The 22363-nt window shown below is 42.9% G+C and overlaps 1 protein-coding gene across 4 annotated transcripts in view; it reads right to left on the reverse strand.

Moving 5' to 3' along the window:
* The window catches only part of SLC2A9 (solute carrier family 2 member 9), an 87989-nt gene that overhangs the window by 48866 nt on the left and 16760 nt on the right, over positions 1-22363 (reverse strand). For 2 of the 4 annotated variants that reach the window (XM_083698336.1, XM_083698335.1), the window contains exon 2: positions 3206-3291. In XM_083698336.1, coding sequence (XP_083554462.1) covers positions 3206-3283 — 78 coding nt within the window. In that variant the 5' untranslated portion in view covers positions 3284-3291. Of the gene's footprint in view, positions 1-3205; positions 3555-9856; positions 9878-22363 lie in introns of those variants that run through there. The other 2 variants (XM_083698337.1, XM_083698334.1) reach the window with 2 other exon arrangements.

Raw genomic sequence — 22363 nt, forward strand, 5'->3', positions numbered from 1 at the left:
CTCCCGAATGATCAAAAACCAGAAGTGAGTGTTCTGGTTTTCGAACTTTTTTTGGAAGCCAAACATGTGGTGCGGCTTCCGCTATTGTTTCCCGCGTACCTGTGCAATCGGGAACCAATCAGAAGCCGTGCCTTGGTTTCTAAATTTTTCAAAAGTTGAACGGACTTCTGGAACAGATTCTGTTTGACTTCCGAGGTACATCTGTACTTTGGTGTGAGGGGGGGTTCACATTACAAGCTTGTTTTTAGCCCAGAAAACCAACACAGAGATCCCAAAAGTATAGGTGCCTTGCAAATTCCTAGATTGGGTTGTTTGACATTTTGCAGTCATTTCTAGAGTTAAGGCAGAGTAGAATGAGTGCATGTCTGATTCTTTCAAAGTTTTCTTGTAGCACCCAAGGTGTTAAGGAAGATATAGAATGATTTCTGGCAAAAAATAGAGATGAAAATTTTCAAACAGTGTAGTATGAATTTTACACTTGACAGTTAATATTGCAAAAGGAACCATACTAAAATGCTTTAATAGCCCCTGAGGGCAAATTTGTTTGACACACCCTGGACAAGTTGTGTAACTGATGGTGTTGAGACATGTGATGCTCAAAGGGATTCTTCCTCTTTTAAGTTTCACATTCTAAATTAACAGATTATAAAACGTGAAGAGTTTACATAAGAAAACACTGTGATACACAACTTCATTTTATAGCCCCTTTCACTCAATCATTAATTCCTTCAGTTTCTAATTCCATCTTACTCAAAAAATATTTAGCAGTGACAATTATAGTGGTTGTGTACCTATATGAATCTGATGCAAAAGCTTCTTTTTGCATATACTGATTCTAGAATAATATTAAAAAGCCAACACTCTTTCTACACCTTTCTCCCCCTCATATCTTGCATAGAGCACAGAATTCCCTCTCCAGGCCTCTCCAGAGTCAGACATCACAATTTGTTCTTGTCCTGCCACTGGACTGGGTATATACATTCATGTTTTCAACAACATTTGTGCCCACGAAAGTTTTGTGGCACCATGTCGCTTTGTTTACAGTAGGTGAATGACTCATAAAAGGTAAAGGTAAAGGTACCCCTGCCCGTACGGGCCAGTCTTGACAGACTCTGGGGTTGTGCGCCCATCTCACTCAAGAGGCCAGGGGCCAGCGCTGTCCGGAGACACTTCCGGGTCACGTGGCCAGCGTGACATCGCTGCTCTGGCGAGCCAGAGCCGCACACGGAAACGCCGTTTACCTTCCCGCTGGTAAGCGGTCCCTATTTATCTACTTGCACCTGGAGGTGCTTTCGAACTGCTAGGTTGGCAGGCGCTGGGACCGAGCAGCGGGAGCGCACCCCGCCGCAGGGATTCGAACCGCCGACCTTTCGATCGGCAAGTCCTAGGCGCTGAGGCTTTAACCCACAGCGCCACCTGCGTCAGTTTCCTACTAAAATCGTGTAACTTTTCATACAACAATTATTCTGGGTGGGGGAGGGGTCCCATTTTTGTTGCACCATAGCACAAGAGTGTCCCTCCAGGCAGCAAAAACACAGTAACTTTGGAGAAGGATTGCAGAGCAACTAATAAAGCACAGTGATGTGTGGATGGTCCAGTATAAATCCATCACTGATGCACTATTGTTATGTCAGCGACAAGTTGCATAATACACCTTCAGAAAAGCACTAGTCTGGAAGAGCCTTAAGTTGTTTTCTTTCTAGCAAAGTGGAAAGAATAGATAAAGCAGTCCTTCCTGGTCAGTCTTGCACAGACCTTCCATTGTGTTACTTTGCTGCCTGGATGCTGTTTTGAACAGCGCAAGTCAACTCCAACAGACTCATTGATGATAGAGAAAAGCAACTGTGGGAAGAGTGGAGAATATTTGCAGAAGGGTCCCTACCCTCAAGAATTCTAAATTGTCTTGTAATTTTAGGTTTCCAGTGTTCAGCTTTGTGCTGAAAGCGAGCAACAGAAATCACCAAGGATCATATTCTGAGCCAAAGGAAAAAAAGAATGACCCTCAGTACCATTACTGGTTTTGAAGCCAAGCCACAAGTTCTCCACGGTGTTTCGGAATCAGCCCTTTTTCTTCCTCCGCAATACCTTCTGGTTGTGATGATTTATTTCTGTTTGCATTATTTATGTCAGGGGTGGTTTTTCCCCAGAAGAGAGTTTGCACAGCAAATACCCAGAGGTCCACAATTGTGCTCACCATAGAGTGTGCCCAAATGAACTCTAGCATGTATGACAAGCCTCCATCTCTTTCCACAGCTACAAGGCTGTGGAAGCTGATCATTGCCCCAGCCCAGCCTCCCTGACCTGGTGATCTGTTTTGGAAGTGCAGCACCAATCAGGAATAACACACGCAGAGAGAGAAAGAATTGTAGCGTTGGGAGGGACCATAAGTGTCATCTAGCCCAGCCCCCTGCAATTCAGGAATCTTTCGTCCAATGTGGGGCTCAAACCCACAACCCTGAGATTAAAAACCTCATGCTCTGTCAACTGAGCTATGTAGTATCCCATCATCCAGGCTTAAGATTCCATCAAAGAACTCTGGCTGTGCAGCCAATACAAAGAAAATCAAGGACACAATCCAGTTCCTCCTCTCCTAGTGCCCAAGGTATGTAAACAAGCTAGAAGCTGTTGGACCACTCCAATCAATCACAGCATCCTTGGCAGTTGTACCATGCTCCTGTGGTCCATGAGGCCACTGGTAGCCCAGCTCCCGTGTCTGCCAGCTCTCAGCTGCCCTTGCTGGCAGCCGAAGGGGGGAGCTGCAAATTTGCAAGTGTGTGTCAAGTCACATCCACACGGATGCATTGAAATCAGCAGTCATGTCTTACTCCCAAAGAATCCTGAGAACTTTGTGAAGGGTGCTGGGAATTGTAGCTCTCTGAGGGGTCTCCTCACAACACTCGGCACCCTTCATAAACTATAGTTTCCAGGACTGTGAGGGTGGGGAAGCCATGACTGTTAAATTGGTACAAGAGTGCTTAAAATGTTTAGTGCAGATAAAACCAAAATCTAAGCGACACTAGGAAAAAGCTGAGAGCTTGGCAAAATGAGTGCAGAACCCTGAGAAATCATAATCTAATGTCTATCCATTGTATAATATTTGAATTTAAAGGAATTTGCCATTATCAATAACTCTTTGCTTCTAAACTGAGTGTACCATTAACACATTTAAGTACTGTATTTCAAAGTGTAAAAATGTATGACTTACCACTTTTTTCTTGACTGCAGGATTATCTTTACTCTCACCATTACTTTTCTCTTTAATCTTCACTCCATCAATCTCCATTATGCTTTCTGTTGAAGACATGGAAAAGTTTTTGCAATTAATTCTCTTAAAATCTGCTGGCAGGTATACTGCCACATGAGGAGATCTGCAAGTCACATCAATTGCTGGAGGTTATTTAAAAATGTAAAAATTCAGAATAGAAGGCCTTGGTTTTGTGCAGCAAAAACCTCACACAAGTAGCACCATCATTATACACAGCATCCAGGAACGGCATCTTTCAGGACCCTGTGGGTCTTGACTTTCATTTCAGGGGAAAAGGGGAGATTTATCTACATTTATAGATGGGGGGGGGGGAATATTTGACCTTGCCTGATATCAGAACATTGGACCATGCAACACAGAAAGGACCACACTTTCTGCAGCTGCTGAGCAGAAAGAAATTCAGCAGCTGGAGCTTGTCAATTTCCTTTTCTAAGGAACTATTAAAGATGCAGGAACCAGCTGTTCTTCAAGGGCTAAGGAAACTGAATGCCACATATTGATTTTAATTAACCAAATCTTCTATCGGTGTTTCACTGTGAGCCTCTAGTTTTTATGTAAGACTGGTGTGAGGAATGTTTGGCCTTCCAGATGTTGCTGAGTTACAGCTCCCATCATCCTTGGTCAGGCAGAGGCAAACTCGGCCCTCCAGATTTTTTGGCCTACAACTCCCATGATCCCTAGCTAACAGGACCAGTGGTCAGGGATGATGGGAATTGTAGTCCCCAAACATCTGGAGTGCATTGTCTGTGCTTGCTGGGGCTTATAGCAAAAGCTCTCCACACTTGCTGTGATATATTAACATTGGGATAGTTGTGTGTGTGTATATAACAGCAGCAGTTTTCAAACAGCGATTATTCAGAGTACCAAGAAATTCAATTCATATCCTAATTAAGCAGTGACGCATTTCTTTGCATCCTGGAAAGGAAGAATGCTTCATACAGTCGAAACCCCAGCAGGAATTAAAGTTGATGGCTCTAATTACAATGCTGAAGTTGTGTTAAAGCCAAGATGGCAGCACTGTTCTCCTGGAAAGGCAATCAAACATACGCTATCAGGGCTGCCCAAAAGCCGTTACAATACAGTGCTTAAGATTCATTATTATTCTATGGGATGGGAATGCCATCTGTGCAGTGGCGTAGCGTGGGTTGCAAGGCAAGTAATTTGTGCCCCCTAACCCGTGGATTTTAGTAGGGGCAGAGAGCTGCGAGTGCGAGCGCGCCCCCCAAATGTTGCTCCCGGTGTGCCCCCCCTGCACCCCCACGCTACGCCACTGCATCTGTGTAACACTTGAGAGATCCAGCCAATGGATATTCAGTTTAGTTCTGCACCAACCTTTAGCACCCAAACTTTATTAGCCAAATTAAATGGCAATATTTATGTATATAATACTCTTGCTGTCTTCAAAGGTAACATCCATATTACCACCAGGAACTAGAAACTTTACCAATTAGTGCATACAATCAACCTCAGTTGGTGTTAGAAGTTGTAACTTGATCTGCTTTATGCCACAGTTAGGATGTCCTGTTCTGCTATCCCTTCAGTGCCGGATTTACGTATAAGCTAAGCAAGCTATATCTTAGGGCCCCCCCCCCAAATTAAAGAAAAACCTAAATCTGGCCCTGTATCCCTTGCCTTTTAAACGAGAGGTAAAGGTATTTTATTCTCTCCCACTGACATTAACAGGCCTTACTGTGTCTGCCTGGATCTGCCCCACCCCCTTCCCACTGCTCATTCCCCGCCTCTGTCCTTGTACAATTAGGGATTTCAAATCCCACAGAGACCCAAGGCTGTGCCAAGACTTCTTCGCTAGGTGGAGCTGCCACATTCTGTGTGGAACTTCAAAGCAAGAAACAGAAAACCAGCAATGGATATTTCAATGTCTATGCATTGTTGGGATGCGGGTGGCGCTGTGGGTTAAACCACAGAGCCTAGGACTTGCCGATCAGAAGGTCGGCGGTTTGAATGCCCGCGATGGTTTGAGCTCCCGTTGCTCAGTCCCTGCTCCTGCCAACCTAGCAGTTCAAAAGCACGTCAAAGTGCAAGTAGATAAATAGGTACCGCTCTGGTGGGAAGGTAAACGGCGTTTCCGTGCGCTGCTCTGGTTCGCCACATGACCCGGAAGCTGTATGCCGGCTCCATCAGCCAGTAAACCGAGATGAGTGCTGGAACCCCAGAGTCGTCCTCGACTGGACCCAACGGTCAGAGGTCCCTTTACCTTTATGCATTGTTAGCATATTCTAGAACATGCATAGGCAAACTTGGCCCTCCAGATGTTTTGGGACTACAATTCCCATCATCCCTGACCACTGGTCCTGTTAGCTAGGAATCATGGGAGTTGGAAGTCAAAGACATCTGGAGGGCCAAGTTTGCCTATGCCAGTTCTAAAAGAAGCTTGATGTGTTTTATTGTGCTTTTAATATTCTGTTGGGATCCACCCAGAGTGGCTGGGGAAACTAGATGGGCAGGGTATAAATAATAAATTGTTATAATGATAATAATGATAATGATTAAAACACCTTCTTAAGGGAAACTTTGGCTGGAGACCCTGGAAAGCCACCAGCACCAGTCAGCGCTGAGCTAGCTAAACAACTTGTCTGAAGGAAGCTTCCTAGAGTCATTGAGTGATAGCTACTTTTGAGCACTCTGCACTGCCCAGTCACTAGGGCTAAAGGTCCCCCTGCCCCAGTGACTTGGGTATGGTACAATGGATTATGATCTGCAAAGTTCTTGTGCATGTGTGGTCACTATCCTTTTGGGGGCACAAACCACCAATAACTTTTTTTTATTAAATTTGTATGTCACCCTTCATCCGAAGATCACAGGGCGGTTCGCAACACAAAGGTACAAAATGAGAACACAAAATTCACAATAAAACGACAACAAACCCATAACCCCCCTTCTGCGAGCTCATTGTTAATTATTGTGTCAACACAACAGCAAATTCTCCTGAATTACCATGAGTTGCATCTAAGATCGTCTCAAGTGCAGACCCATAATATAACACATATTGTGATTGCAGTAAAAGGATTTGATACAAATTTCCTTATAGTAAAAAAATGTTGCTTGCTATGCCCAGTCTAAAATTTGATAATACATAAATTTATTCACTACACAATCCAGCCAGAGTGAAACACTTCAATATTCTCTCCATTTCATGGGTAGATAGCTAAGCACAGCACAGGGTCTAAATTGCTAAGCAATTGATTTAATAGGCCTTCGAAATCTCCCCTGATGACTGGTACTGAGGACTGGCTGGCAGAACTACTAGAAATTCTATTCTAGGAGTATTTGACACTTAAATGAAGGAATACCTTATATTCATTTAATAGCACGGGATGTGGGATATCTTTCTGTACTGAAGCTGTACATTTTCCCAAAGCAAGTCATTGTGACCCAATAGCTCATTTGCTGCTTTGCAGATGACAACCAACCATTTCTCTTTCACTCCTTTTTTCTTTTTCCGTTTATCTTTTTATTTACACAGATAAAGACTGGACTCTCAGCAAATTCACGGAGATCAAGCAGATAGCAACGAGGACATAACTTAATTATAAGGTGTTTCTTTTCTTCCAGATAATTTCATATCTAGAAAGCGATACTGGGTGATACCCAACTAAGTCATACAGATTGAAATCAATGGGCTTAAGTTCATTGACATAAACAGGCCGACTCTGAATATGACTTAGTTGGATATCACCTGATGTGTTTGTATTTCTGAATTTCAAGTTTTGTTTTAATCTTAATATTATTTAAAAAACACCAAAAGAAGCATGGAGCAGATTATTTTTTAGTAACATACTAAAAAACAAACTACTGTTTTAAAAAATCTTCTGCAATTGAAATTACGGTAACTGAATTTTGACGTTGTTATCTTTAAGTAGGTTCTTTCTGATTTTTACAATTTCTGCAGGAATAGAGCAAACATAAATAAATAAGAATCATTGAATTAAAGACGTGGAAGGAACTCTAATGGTTATTAGTCCAGCTCTCTGCACTGCAGAAATCCCCACTAAAGCATCCATGGCAGGTGAAGGAGAGAATTTCTTTTTTTAAAAAAACAGTATTCAAACTTACAGAACGTAGCACAGTATTTATTTTACTTTTTTAATGCATGTACTACTCTTCAGCAGTGCTTTTGGGGAGGTTCAAATGATTTTTTAGAAACCACCTCATACACATCTACTCAGAAGTAAGTCCTACTGAGATCTCCCAGGTTGCAGAGTTAAAAGCCTAGAAGCACTAAAGTATTTGAGCTTCTGTTGGCATTAAGCAAGTCCACAATGGGGCACTAATACCAAAAAAGGGCTCTCAGATCACCACCGTCTACCTTAGATTGACAGGAGCCTCGGAAGACTTCAGTTCTCAAACAGGTTGACGTGGGAGTAAATAGCATTTCAGATACCTGGGCCTCAAATCATGCAGGGCTTTAAAGGTAAGCATCAGAATTTTTGATTGTGCTCAGAAAACAGCACAAATTTTGGCAGCACAGTTCATAACATTGTGACATGTTTTTCTTTATCACTTTGAAAAGTGACACTGCCACTTGAAAAGTGGCACAGGCACAAGCACACCCACCCACCCACACCAATGTTGCATTTTGTGTGTTTTGGTCAATCTTTAATTGTCAGAATAATGCGCTCAGTCCATCATGATTGGAGGTTTTGCCTATAAGCACCTAATAAAGCCAGGGTTGTTCTTTGCTGACCTGCTGGGATTACAGTCTGGCTAAAATTTATAAATGGGAGCCAGACAAAGTTCCATCTCGTGCATCTTGTTGACTTTTTCTCAAAAACCAGCAACCATTTACTTTTAAAGAAGTTAGGATTATTAGGTTCTATAAGAGAGTTGTAGCAAAAGTCAACAGGAATCTCTGTTTCAGTCTTCCCTGTACAGAATGGAATCTTCAAAATATCACTACCTACTTAACTGCTCAGTTGCATACTTTTGGAAAGGAAATACATAGTTACTCCTGATCATCCACTCCAGTAAATATTTCCCTTTCATTGCAGTTTATTTGAACTGTGCGATTAAATTGCAACCACAAGGTTTTAAAAATCCGACAAATGGAAGCATATTTCTCTAGCCTTTTCTATGCTTAGAGTCTTTGGGCATAATTAAGGAAAAGTTGAAAGTTGGTTTCAATGCAGCAATTAAACTTGTATTTAAATCTCTCCTTTAAAATGTTTTGATTTTAGCCTTTTGCTGCATTTGTGCTTTTCCACTGTTAAATCGTCTTCACCAGGAAGCTGAACTCTTTGAAGCAATTGAAGGTGTTTTATTACCAACACAAATACCAAATGCAATCTGGCCAAACCCTATGGGAACTCCTATTTATCTGAATGGAGGAATTAGGGTGAAGCAATATTTTAAGTGGATGGATGTTTGCAAAATGGTTCTGGTCTGGTCCTTCCTGGAATGCCACTTACATGAGGTGGAGCTGGAAGATTTCGGACTGACATATCACCTGTGCTGTCCCACAAGTGTCCAGTTTGTTTCCTCACATTTTACATTTACATGAAACCACGGGGGAGATTGTATGGAGACATGGAGAGCCATGTCATCAGCATGGCACACAGCTCTGATTCTGGCAAGGCTGTTGCTATCTTGAACTTCAAAAGGTGACTGCAATTTGGAACCAATGAATTACAGTTCATCAAGAGGTTTGACACTATCTCCTATGGAATAACTGACAAAATGGATTTTTAAAAAATGACACTACATGTGTTAATTGGTCTACCAACGCCAGGATGTCTGGGTTATCCACACAACAGTCATTAAGTTTGGTGTCCTTTTGTTTTGGCTTCCAGTGCCAGGTAAAGACAATTTTGTTCAGGTGTTGTTGTGTTTTTTAAATTGTCTGTGATATTTTAAGCTGGGTCATGTTTAAAATTATCTCCCAAGCTGTGTGTGCTTTTAATGGTTTAAATTTTGATATTTTTTTTCTTTGATGTTTAGCTGCCTTCTGCTTTGGTGAATGAACACATTGGATATAAATTATTGAAATAAACAAACAAGTATGGTGAATTAGCTGCACCATACTTGTGAATTGGTTGCACCCATCTACAAGCTCACAAAAGTGATTTTCTTTTGGAACAGTAAACAAAGGCAGTGCACTTCTTTCCAGTTTTAGCAGACATGTTTTATAACGACAGGTGCTTACAATAGACAAAAAGGTGACCATTCACAATTTATAAACAAACTGAGTTTGCTTCATTGATTTTTGTATAACTAGAGTGAAAACTAATTATGGGTATAAGTAATTAAAAACCTTTCAACAAAAACCGTACCATTAGCAACCAATAAATAGGACAATTCCTACTCTCATGTTTTAGATTAAAAAAAAAATAGAAAGGAAAACCCTCACATACATGTATTGTGTACTAAAACTTTTAAGTGATTTTGATGAAAAGTTTCTTCACAAGAAAAAAAGAGATTCTGCAGAGTAAGCTTATTAGTAAAACATCTTTAAATTTTTACACATTATTGACAAAATAGATTTTCATCAATGTATATCTATAAGTTAACCTGAAATAAGCAAGAACAAATCAGGAAGGAAAAAGCAAATTTGAAGGTATGCTGGATAATACTTACAGTGCTCAAAAGGTGTTCCTGCCTTTAGTCACTGCTTGGAATTAAGTCACAGTCTAAAGAGCACTCATATAAGTCGCAGAGACGGAAGGGAAAAAAAACCCCTGATGTGATTTAAAAAATGACTAATCAATCATTAAACCCACCTATTCCCACCTGCCACTTTCCCTTTTGTTGGCATTAGTGAATGGTGAATCATTAACCTCAGCTGTATCTCCTAATAAGATCAACCAATATTTTTGTAAATCAGCATCACAAACATATGAGGAAATGTTTCCTATTGTTCAGTCCATAAATCTTGCCAAGAGGCCATTTAGAAATACAATTGTTTACTCTGGCCCCGCTCTTTACTAATAGCTTCCTCTCAAGAGACTCTTTGCTGCCAGCTGTGTGATCATCTCAAATTTGCCATTAAATTGGTCACCAACGTTGGTTATTGGGCAGAAGCAAGACTTTCCAAAGGAATGGGAAATGGCCTTCTAATGGGACAAGGTGAATGGTAACGGGCATTATTAAATAAAAGGCATAATAGAAACAGAGCAAAATAATACCATATAAACATAATAAATTGTCAAGTTCTTGGTCTTAGCATATGGTCAAAGATTTTAATATTATTTCCTTGGGGTGAAGTTATATTAACCCTTGGGGTCAAAAGGAGTTGTAGCTTTCAACAGATTATTTATTTATTTTTAAATATCAAGTGGAGGTTGGGTCCAGAAGCAAGAAAGAAGAGGGCGGGGAGGGCATAACGTTTCCCTCTGGGTCTTCCTGATCAAAATTGCCTCTGTCAAGCTCCTGTTCTCCCTTCAAGGGAATAGATACAGGGAACCACCTCTTTTTTTCTCCTTCATGGAGAAAGCAGCATGTGGAGAATAAAACGGGAGTAACCATCATGTATGCAACCCAGAGACTCTTACAGAAACTGGATGGGGGCACATACAAATGCAACACACCGTAGTCCAAGTACCACTATCAAAAATTACACACAATTTTCCATCCCGAGAAAATCATTTTAACTTTTCAAAAATACTTCATTGAAAGAAGCACTGAGCCTCTATTTTTTTTTTGGGGGGGGGCAAAGCTTTGGAACTCTTTTTTTAGCTAAACAGGACCATTTTGCTGTCCTCCTTGTCATCATTTCCATCAGTCAAGGCATTTAGAAACAAAAGCAGCACTTGCCTCCACTTAGCATTCAAGTTATTCTGAACTTAAACCAGGGGAAGGGCCTCTCTCCTGAAAATACTCTGGAGCAGCATGCAGCTCAGATCCCTGTACCCTGCTCCATCCAGCAGCTGGTGCAGCTTTTGAAGAGCGAAAACAGGGAAATGGTTAATGCAGAGTTTTGTTGCAACACATGCCCTCTATTTTTCTTAGCAAGTAAAGCCTAGCTAAGTATTTATTACAGAAAGAGACTCACACTGCATCTGCAGTTGCACACCTTCTCTTTCTTAAAGTAAAGGTAAAGGTACCCCTGCCCATACGGGCCAGTCGTGTCCGACTCGGGTTGCTCGCCCATCTACAAGCTCACAAAAGAAGTACTAAGCAAAGAAGAGCAAAACGGCTCAAAGTAGCAAACACTCGCCGGCTATGAGAATGTGATAAGAGCTGCAAAGAGGCAAAGTATTCACGAAAACAGCTCTGAGCAGTGGCACAGCATGGGCTGCCAGTGCCCGGGGCTGCGCAGAGGGGGCATGTACGAAGGATGCATTTGCATTCAACTGCCTAATGGCGTCCACATCACCAGGTGATCACAGAAATAAGAAGAGTCGTTCCATTATCACTTTCTGGTTCACATGGAGAATCTGTTTTCAACTGAGCCCAGTGACAGAAGCACATAGCTGCACATAGCTGGTGTTGAAATTTTGCATTGCCTAACAATTTTGTGTCTGGGACAACCGCCCCACTGGCTCTGAGCAATGCCACAACCAACCATAACTTTTACAAATCATATATTATGTGCCCCACCCCCATATTGCAATCCTTGTATATTTAAGTTAGAAGCATGAGAGTAGATTAAAATATGTTACAAACAGAGGCAACTGGGAACCTTTTAACTTGGCAAGGTTAAAAATTGCAGCCCTGCACTTTATCATAATAGGGTATGCACAGCACTTATGTAGGAAAGTGTGCCATAACGGATGTCCAGGGTCCCATTGCACATCTATGGATTCAGGAAGAGCTTCCATGTTAAAGGGCAGAAGTTTGATTTTCACACAAGATTGACCTGTTGTTTAGAAAGTAAGCCATACCATATAACCTAAGTTTTTGAACCCATTTATTTATTAGTAGCTACCACTTTAAAAAAAAACCCTAAGCATACACACTTTTAAAATACAAGGAACGCTTGCTTCCAGGTGCATGCAGTTTTCCTCCACAAGAAAATCAATTTAACTTTTCATTACCCAAAGTACTTTCTCCTCAAAATTAGAAGAAGAAAATCTTCCAACTAGTAGACCAAAATGAGTATTTCATTTGAACCAGAATGCAGTAGAGCATAGCAGAACAAATTTACAATGGGTGACTCGGTCCTGAAGATGAGACATAACCTCTGTTCATGTGCAGAGTATATTACACCAGAATAAACACAATGAGTTTCTTTCAGGTTTGAAGAAGGGTGTGGAGTGTGATACCTGGGCGGGCACAGATCCAAAACTTTTCATTTTATAAATTCATTGACAAACTCACAAAAAAGCAAGCAAGAAATAATTCTTCTCCATCACACATTCAAGATATTCTGAACTTAAGCTTGCTGGAGCCAGATCAGAACACAAATTTTCTGAAAATATTGTGGCAAATGTTTTGGAATTGCACGTAGGTCAGATGAACCTGCCTGCCGCACCAGGGCAGCTGAGTGAATACCAAAAAAAATGGTTAATACACAATTTGTTGGATACTCATATACAAGCCATCCACCACTTCCTCCCCTCCAAATTCAGTTCACAAAATAAATGCAAATCAATTAAGTTTTTTAAAAGATAGAAAATGACTTACACTATGTCCACTGTTGCTTGTTTGCTTACACTTTCTCTCTAGCAAGGTCACAAAACAAATACTTTTTTTAAAAAAACCTCCTCAAAATAGAAAACACTCGATGATCTGCATTACCAAAACATGCTAAAAGTTATGAGGGGATGTGGTCTTCAAGGAAACAGCTCTGAGCCTGCTCATGGCACAGGGCTGTTCTTCCAGGTTCTCAAGCAGCTTCTCCTAATCTAGGGTTACCAGACGTCCCCGGTTCCCGGACACAGTCCCGACTTGCAAATCTGTCCCCGGACAAATTTCATCCCCAGAATGTCCCCATATTTGCAAATCTGTTCCCAGGAAACATGGCAGTGGCAGCCTCAGCAGCCCAGAGACAGCCTGGTAGCACAGTTGGCTCCGGCTGGCTTCAGGAGCTGCTTGCTGCCGTGGTGCCCGCCATTTTTCCTGCGCCATGGCAGCGAGCAGCTCCTGAAGCCAGCCAGAACCAACTGCACTACCAGGCTGGCCCCTCCTGGGCAACGGCCGCACGCCCGTGACTCCTGAGCTTCCCCTGATCTGTCAAAACAAAGGGGGGAGGGGGCAGGCTCAGGAGTCACGGGCGGGCGGTGTGCCGTTGCCCAGTTTTTTTAAAAAAAACTCTGCGCATTTATGTGTCACAGGGTGTGAAAGAAGGGCTTCGCACCTTTATACAATATGCTTGGGCCCAGGGTCTGTTGCCTCACCATCCTCACTACTGACTCCCTGTTGCTCAGCTTTTTTTTTTTTTTAAAAAAAGTGTCCCCGGATTCATGGAAAAAAACCTGGTAACCATATCCTAATCTGATATTAGGGAATGCTGGATCCTTCTCTTAACAGCAGAGGGAGTTGGAGCTCACCCAGCAGAGACTGAAAAGCCAGCAGCCCTCCTACTAGTCAGTAACTCCAATAGCCAAAAAGCCTCAAAATCAAATGTCAGCCACATGGTTCTTCTTCCCAGAGACACATGGGGAGGGCCTCTTTGCCATAGCTATGCTTTGGGGTTAGAATTGGCTGTGGGGTGCAGAGGTCTGAGAGAACAGGAGGTTAGCTATGTTTGAGACACATGAAAACCTCTGGACTTGTTTATTTTTTAAAAAACCAGAACAGCAAAATTGGGTCTGCAATTGGAAGTCAGGAATGGAAAGGGTTAAGCAGCTCTTTCTCAAATCATTTCTCCACTAAAGCTGAACTCCCCCACAGCTGCATTTCAGCTATTTTAAAAAGATTGACATCTGTTCATGTGTCTCCCACATATCATTAGGAGTATGTGAATTCCTACCTTACCATTCTGCAGAAAAACTGAGTCCCTGCTCCCTGCCTTGTCCTGTGCCTTTGCATTATTAAAGAGTTTGCTAAGTATAGGTGACAGGTTGCCATACTGGCTCCAGATATAGGGCGGTATATAAATTTAATAAATAAAAATAAATAAATAGCTAAAAGTCAGAGGTGCCACTTGGAAGCAGTATCATCAGTATAACATGCACTGCATTGTCATGATATGAATAAAAATCCAGCCCCAAACCCGGACAAAACATGGGAGAGGTAGTTCCAATGCAGATTTGGGGTGCTGGAACATCCCAAATTTGTGCACGAATACAGATTTGGAGAATTCCTTTCACATTCTGGCATATAACTTAGTTTGTCTGTTACTTGATTCTTAATCAGAGCCCTTCAGTAAGATATGTTTGAAGTAAGAAGCTATCAGTAAATGAGGCAGTGGTTAAATTTAAGCATGGACCACCGCCAATTACATGCATGCTGGCATCTGCCCAAAATCACTGAATGGAAAAATAAAAATGGGCTGATTGCATCAAACCGAAACACATCTTATCTGCATTAAAATACAAATCACTGAGGACCAAAATGATTGCTATGCTGTGCCAAGCTACACCTGCTGAATTGTTTTCTTCTACACAACTATTATAGGGGCAGTAGCTCTGTCTTCTTTTCCACCTGGCCACTTGCAGGAGATTCCCTGCACTCAGACATACACACATGCAACACACACTTGCTGCAAGCAAATTTGAAGCTACCTGGAACTACATTGTGGTTTAACAAAGAAACTTTAACAACTAGTCCTAACTGAATGAAGGAAGCTCCGGATAATAAACAATTGAATAGCTAAACTTGCACCACAACCTTATTCAAATCTTATTCCAAGGGTCCACACTAGGGCTTGGATTCCAAGATACATTAATCCAAGAAAGTTCACAGAATACAATTCCCCACTGCAGTCCACTCCCTAAGAAAAGCCTCTGCAGAGGGTTGGGTCCCCCAAACCATGTGGAAACTGGGAAAGGTTGGAAAGGGGAGAACAGGACAAGAACCGTCTTTCTGTGAACATCCTTAAGCGAGCTGATCATAGGATCCAAGCCAAAGTCTGTCTTTTTACCAGCTATGTCACGGCTCTGAACCTTTTTATTACTTTATTACAGTAGATCTGCTTAGCCCGCTAAGTTCATACATTTTGCTGATTTTATACAACGAGAAGGGCAACTATCTGTACGCACAAGAGATAATATGTCATAAATCAAAGTAGGGTTGAAACAGAAAGCAATGTCAAGGGCTGCTTCACACACATATTGCTAAAAAAAACCAACCCCATTTAAACAGCAAACTGTTGAAACTTAAAGGTCTGCCAGAATAAGACAACTCAGCCATAGGGAAATCTTTTGTTTTTTCTGAAACTCTCAATGTGAACCTATTCATTGTAGTCCACCCTTCCTTATGTAGGTTGTTTCGCTAGAGAGGAGCGTTCCTCATGTGTTGTGCAGAAATACACTGGTTTATTTCATTGAGATTTACTGCCCTTTTTCTTAAAATCATTCCCAAGAGTCATGTCTAGCTAGCAGTACACAGTGGGCAAATTTATTTCTAATTTATTTCATTTCCCCTTTGCAAAATAGTTGTAGTTGGAATACGTAGCATGCCGTGCTTTTCAAAGCAGAATAAGGCCCTTAGAAATGCATGACTCATACACTTTCATCAACCTAATAAACCTAAATTTATTCTTGAATGCCAGAGAATAGAATAAAGAACTTCATTCTTTTCTTCCCAAACAACTTCCTTTCTCCCTCACTGCTGATCTAATCTTATGCTGCCTAATTGAGGCCATGACCTTGCATTCTATTGCATTGCAGAATGTGAGTTTCCCCTATAAAAAATGTCTGACATAATGCTTGATCAGCTCTAATAAAATGCATGTACACATCAATGAGTGTTCCCTTCCCTTTGTTGAAGAGTGTGTAGGAGGAAGCAAGCTGAAATTCAGCTTCAGCTATGCTAGGTAAAACAAAACAATCCTCCTCTCTTTCCCCAAACCAAAGTATCCTACATTAATAATAATAGGGACCTATCCCTGGGATATCCCTGGGATTGGTGCTGGAGGAGACTCTTGAGAGTCCCATGGACTGCAAGAAGATCAAACGCATCCATTCTTAAGGAAATTAGCCCTGAGTGCTCACTGGAAGGACAGATCGTGAAGCTGAGGCTCCAATACTTTGGCCACCTCATGAGAAGAGAAGACTCCCCGGAAAAGACCCTGATGTTGGGAAAGATGGAGGGCACAAGGAGAAGGTAATGACAGAGGACGAGATGGTTGGACAGTGTTCTCGAAGCTACAAACATGAGTCTGACCAAACTGCGGGAGGCAGTGAAAGACAGGAGTGCCTGGCGTGCTCTGGTCCAGGGGGTCACGAAGAGTCGGACACGACTAAACGACTAAGCAACAACAATCCCTAGGATACAGTTTTTGGATTCTAAAATTATATAACTGAATTCCACTGTGACCTGGCAATTCTCAAGGAGCAAGCACAGTTATGTCTTGAGAGATCATGTGCTAGTTTACACCTGCACGCAGATATCTTAATTTCTCAGCACTTGATAAGTGCCATTGGGAGGTGTGAACTAGCCTAACAAGAAAACATTCAGTTTCAGGCAATATGAGCATTTCATCCAAGGTGTTGTATGTGTCATGGCTCTTTTGCGTATGCAAGCCATATCACTTGACATTGCAGGCAGCAGGAAAGGAGATTCAGATGTAACCAATAATTTTTAAAAACAGTAACATAGAAGTGATTTGTGGTTACAGAGTCTGTGTTCACATTACTGCCTTAAAAGGCAGGTGGTGCTGTGGTCTAAACCACTGAGCCTCTTGGGCTTGCCAATCAGAAGGTCAGTGGTTCGAATCCCCGCAACAGGGTGAGCTCCCGTTGCTTTGTCCCTGCTCCTGCCAACCTAGCAGTTCGAAAGCAGGCCAGTGTAGTAGACAAATAGGTACCGCTCCAGCAGGAAGGTAAACGGCATTTCCGTGCGCTGCTCTGGTTCGCCAGAAGCGGTTTAGTCATGCTGGCCACATGACCCATAAAGCTGTCTGTGGAGAAACACCGGCTCCCTCAGCCTGAAAAGCAAGATGAGCGCCGCAACCCCAGAGTCGCCTTTGACTGGACTTAACTAAACCCTTTTTAAAACAACAACACATGACTGCCTTAAAACACAGCTTGGTTCTATTCTCAATTAGGAGATGGGGGAAATGCATCAAAAATCAGTACTTCATAAGAAATGACAAGATAGATGCAGCATAGAGCCATAGATATGGATTATGACTAATGTCATGGGTGCACCACTTGGGAGCGCACTGGATGCAGAAGCTGATCTTCCAGGTGGAATGCAATCCTGCCCAGAACAGGCTGAACAGCACTTCCCACTCTGGACAAACCACCAGCCTAAGCAACTCTATCTTGTATGGACTGAAATTCAGATTATTGGTCTCCACCCTGTCAGTTCCCTAATGCAGACAATGATTCAGCACTTCCAGAGCTTTGCCTGAGTTTGAGGTTCTTTTTAAGGGAAACTAAAAGAGAGAGAGAAATAAATAGTGGTGTGTTTCTGCAGAATACTGATGGCTCTTTCCTCCAAATTGTTGGATGACCTCACTGAGGGGCTTCATGGAGATGTGAAATAGCACGGGAGTCAGGCCAGAATGCTGTGGAACATCATAAGATAACTGCCATGGGGCAGAGGAATGCAGCGTCATCTTGGAGCCCTGCCGATAATCAAGATGGGAACTGGAGGCACTGCTTTGTGGCGGTCCTGTTCCTATCTTGATTATTGGTAGGGTTCCAAGATGACGCTGCATTCCTCTGCCCCTTGGCAGTTATCTTACAAAGCAGTGCCTCCAGTTCCCATCCTGATAGGAAACTTTGGGTAATGAGTCTGAATGCCACTAAGAGATCCAAACGAATAAGGACACACAGTTCTGGCACCTCTCAGGTGGGTGCCATTGTATTATAAGAGAACAAGAGAGGCGTTCAGGGTGAGTTCCACACCCCTTTTCCTATAAAAATAGCACTGGACATGCACACCCAGATGTATATCTACCCACAATGGCTATGCACATGTATTTATTTATTGGAATACTTGCATACCATTTTCCAACCCAAAGTTTTCAAAGTGGTTTACAAAGGTGACTTGCAAGCAGGTTTGAATAAAGTTGGGTTTTTGTTTTTTTTACATTCTCAGCAGAGATGGGGTTCTGCATCTGGATCCACCCTGGAACAAAGGAAGATATTCCCTCACCTGATGCTTGCCTGCTCTGGCTTTTGTGGCCTCCGTGGGAGGTGGGGACAAGGAGCAACTCCTTGCCCCAGGTTAGAATGTCAGGTGGGCAGGGCAGGGCTGTTGCTGCTATCAGCTGCGATACCAGTCAGCTGATTTGACGGCAGTTAGAATACTCACATAGACAGGAGTGCCTAGCGTGCTCTGGTGCATGGGGTCACGAAGAGTCGGACACGACTGAACGACTAAACAACAACAAAAATACTCACAAGACGGACCTGATGAATTTGTCATCTTCCCTCACCAAGGCCAGTGGAGGTTCTGGCCACCTTCTCCAACAGCAGCCTTCCTTCAAAGTTGCCATGTGCTGATTCCATTGCCACATCTAGGCAGTTGCAAAGACCACTGGCCCAGATCCTCCAAGTGCCCCTATTTTCTAGGGACAGCCCAGGATTTACAGAAGCCGTCCCAGTTTCTGATTTGCTCCTGGAATGCCCTGCTTTTCCTTAAAGGTAAAGGTACCCCTGACCATTAGGTCCAGTCACAGACGACTCTGGGGTTGCGACGCTCATCTCGCTTTACTGGCTGACGGAGCCGGCATTTTCCACAGACAGTTTTTCCGGGTCATGTGGCCGGCATGATTAAGCCGCTTCTGGCGAACCAGAGCAGCACACGGAAATGCCGTTTACCTTCCCGCTGGAGCAGTACCTATTTACCTACTTGCACTTTGACGTGCTTTCAAACTGCTAGGTTGGCAGGAGCAGGGACTGAGCAACGGGAGCTCACCCCGTCGCGGGGATTTGAACCGCTGACCTTCTGATCGGCAAGCCCTAGGCTCTGTGGTTTAGACCACAGCGCCACCCACGTCCCCCCTGCTATTCCTTAGAATATCCCTATTTTCACCAGAGAAATGTTGGAGGGTATGGAGGCTATGAATGACTATTCTGAAGTGAGGCCCAATGAGTGCTTATTGTTGTTGTTGAGTCATTTAGTCGTGTCTGCCTCTTCGTGACCCCCTGGACCAGAGCACACCAGGCACTCCTGTCTTCCACTGCCTCCCGCAGTTTGGTCAGACTCATGCTGGTAGCTTCGAGAACACTGTCCAACCATCTCGCCCTCTGTCGTCCCCTTCTCCTTGTGCCCTCCATCTTTCCCAACACCAGGGTCTTTTCCAGGGAGTCTTCTCTTCTCATGAGGTGGCCAAAGTACTGGAGCCTCAGCTTCAGGACCTGTCCTTCCAGTGAGCACTCAGGGCTGATTTCCTTCAGAATGGAGAGGTTGGATCTTCTTGCAGTCCATGGGACTCTCAAGAGTCTCCTCCAGCAATGAGTGCTACCTACTCCTTAAATGTGCCTAAAATAGCAGCCTTAAATATTAATTTCATTAGTTATTACAGTTGCTTCAAACAGCTTCTCTAGCAAGATTGCGGAAAAGGAAATCTAAATGTTTGTTTGGGGAATATATCAGTGGTAAAGTTTAGCAATGTATTTTGCATTTCATAGAAGTGTGGTTAAAATCAGTTAATTATTAACCTCTTCCATACTTGTGGTTGCTGATTTCATGATTCCTGTTTTCTGAGTAACATACTGTAGATGTTTTTGAAGTATGGCATACTTGGGTGATTTCATCCTACAGTTCTGATGTCTAAATACTGCATTACCTCACTGGATTCCTCCAACTGTATGTGACAACCTGCCTACCAATTTTCACCCCACACCAACCACAGAATCGCAAGGAGGAATATTTTATTAAGTAGCTTCCTCTTTTCAACATAGCACCAAAGGCCAGAGAAATTGCCTTGGCACATCTCAAGCTATTTCCAGCTAGGGATGGAGGAGGAATTTGGTTCATTTCACGTTAATGCAAATCAACTTAATCTGCACTTCCCAAAACAATATGAAAACTGGAACACAGCCATCCTTCAAAATATGCACTTATCCAAAGTTTATGATGCAGTTCTTCAATCAAAAAAATGTGTTCAAAAACGCATATATTGAGGTAAAGTATTCCTAAAAAAATGCATATCCTAGTAAAGCAACATACAAAAATATTGGGCAAATTGCTTGCAAAAATGCTACTGGGGAGTTGCATACACCACGCAAAGACCTGATTCTTCCACCTTAAATCAGACCCCAGTTATACATGAAGCAAGGCTTTGATTTCTTTCTTTCAGAAAGAAGAGAGCGTGACTGAAAGCAAGAGATCGATTTCATCTTTTGCTTTCCATCATTAGCAATGCCACTGCCACCAGGTATTTAAAAAATGCAAAGCACAGGCCCATGAAAGTCATTTGCTTCTGGGAAAATTAAAATGACCTGTGGCTGGGGGAATACTTTGCTCAGCCACTTTGCACACAAAATAAAAATAGATATCAAAAATAAAATGGGGGGAGGAGGCAGGAGATCCGGGATCCAGGGTAACAGGCCCAAGCCCCCTAGGCTACCCGCTAACAACACTAAAATTTGCACATGGAAATGAACCAGCATGAACTGGAGGATGGTTGTCTGCTTGCAACTGCATGGAGAGTTCAAGATAGAAAAAACTGCAGCCAGATTCAGTTACTGTGAAGGGAAATGCATTCTGTAGCCATCCAGACACATACTATGCCTTGGCATGAGCACATGGTCATGTGGGCGCCTGGAGATTAGGTTACAACACCTGCGCTCCTCACAGGGTATTTTGCTGCTGTGTCACACCGAACGAAGCCATGCTTTGATCTAGTGCATTGTGTGAAATCAAAGCTCATGGTTTAGTTCTCGCCGGACTAATCACACTCTGTAACCACACCTTGCCCTATAGGTTACAGCTCATTCTGCCTGGAATAGCTGAACCACGAGCCAGACCATAGCCTGGCTCAGAACAGTGCGGCAGCAAAAGAGCTGGGGGGGGAGTCAAGCAGATGTGATCTCTGCTCTTGGGGGCTACACCTTTGTGCTAAGCCATGGCCTGCTGGTGCATGATGCGCAAAGTAGGCGCCCGCCCTGTAAACTAATATACCTCTCCATCTTGGCCTAGATGAGATCAAACATTTATCATTTATCATTTATGATGGCGCCAGCCTGTGGCCCTCTAGGTATTGTTGAACTGCAGTTCCCATCAGGTCCGGTCATAGGAGCCAACTTCTGGGGGCTGAGGCCCCTTCGTCCTCCCCAATAATATATTTGACCCCAAAGTTGCTGGGCATTGCCATTCAAATGGTGTGTGCGCACCGCACTATTCAAGCTGGTCCCCCTGAGTCAGGAATGGCTAGAGTTGTATGTAGGCCACAACATTTGGTGGAAGACACAGGTTTCCCACAACTGATCCAAAATGTCCATCTACTGAAAACAGTGGGAGCCTATTAATTAATTATTACTCACTTTTATGCCCACCTTAAAATATTGCTGCACTTGATTGTGTTATCACATTTAACAACTCTCTTTTCTGACTGCATTCTTCTCTGATTCATTTATATGTATATTTTCCAGTTAACTAGAAAACCTCAAAAAAAGTCAAGTGTCCCAGATGTGATTTGACAGGCCACAAAGTCAAATAAACTGAGAAGGGGAAGGAGTCAGTAGGTACATGAGATATTGTTATGTGAATCTCTGAGTGGTGAGAGACTTCAGGGGTGCCAGCACTGACCCAGCCTTCAGTTTCCTTGAAATCAAGGTCACTGGAGACCGTGGTGACTTATGATCGATGGTTTAATTTACACACATCTATATCCTGAGCATCAGATGGCAGGGCTTACAGCGTTAACAGGCCAATGTACTGTATCTTGGTTCCTCATTAGGTTTCTAGAGAGGCCCCCTCAAAGCCATGGGTTTGGTTTGTGCACAGAGAGCAAGAGAAGTCTCTGCTGAGCCCCTGACCCATTGCTCTCCTGCCCCTAAAAGGACGTCACCTCTAGCCAGGTGGGGTGGAGTAGGGAGACTTATCCCCTCCGTCTGGAGGGACATAGTTGGAAAGTCA

This window comes from Podarcis gaigeae (assembly GCF_964106915.1).
Source record: "Podarcis gaigeae genome assembly, chromosome: 9".
Classification (NCBI taxonomy): domain Eukaryota; kingdom Metazoa; phylum Chordata; class Lepidosauria; order Squamata; family Lacertidae; genus Podarcis; species Podarcis gaigeae.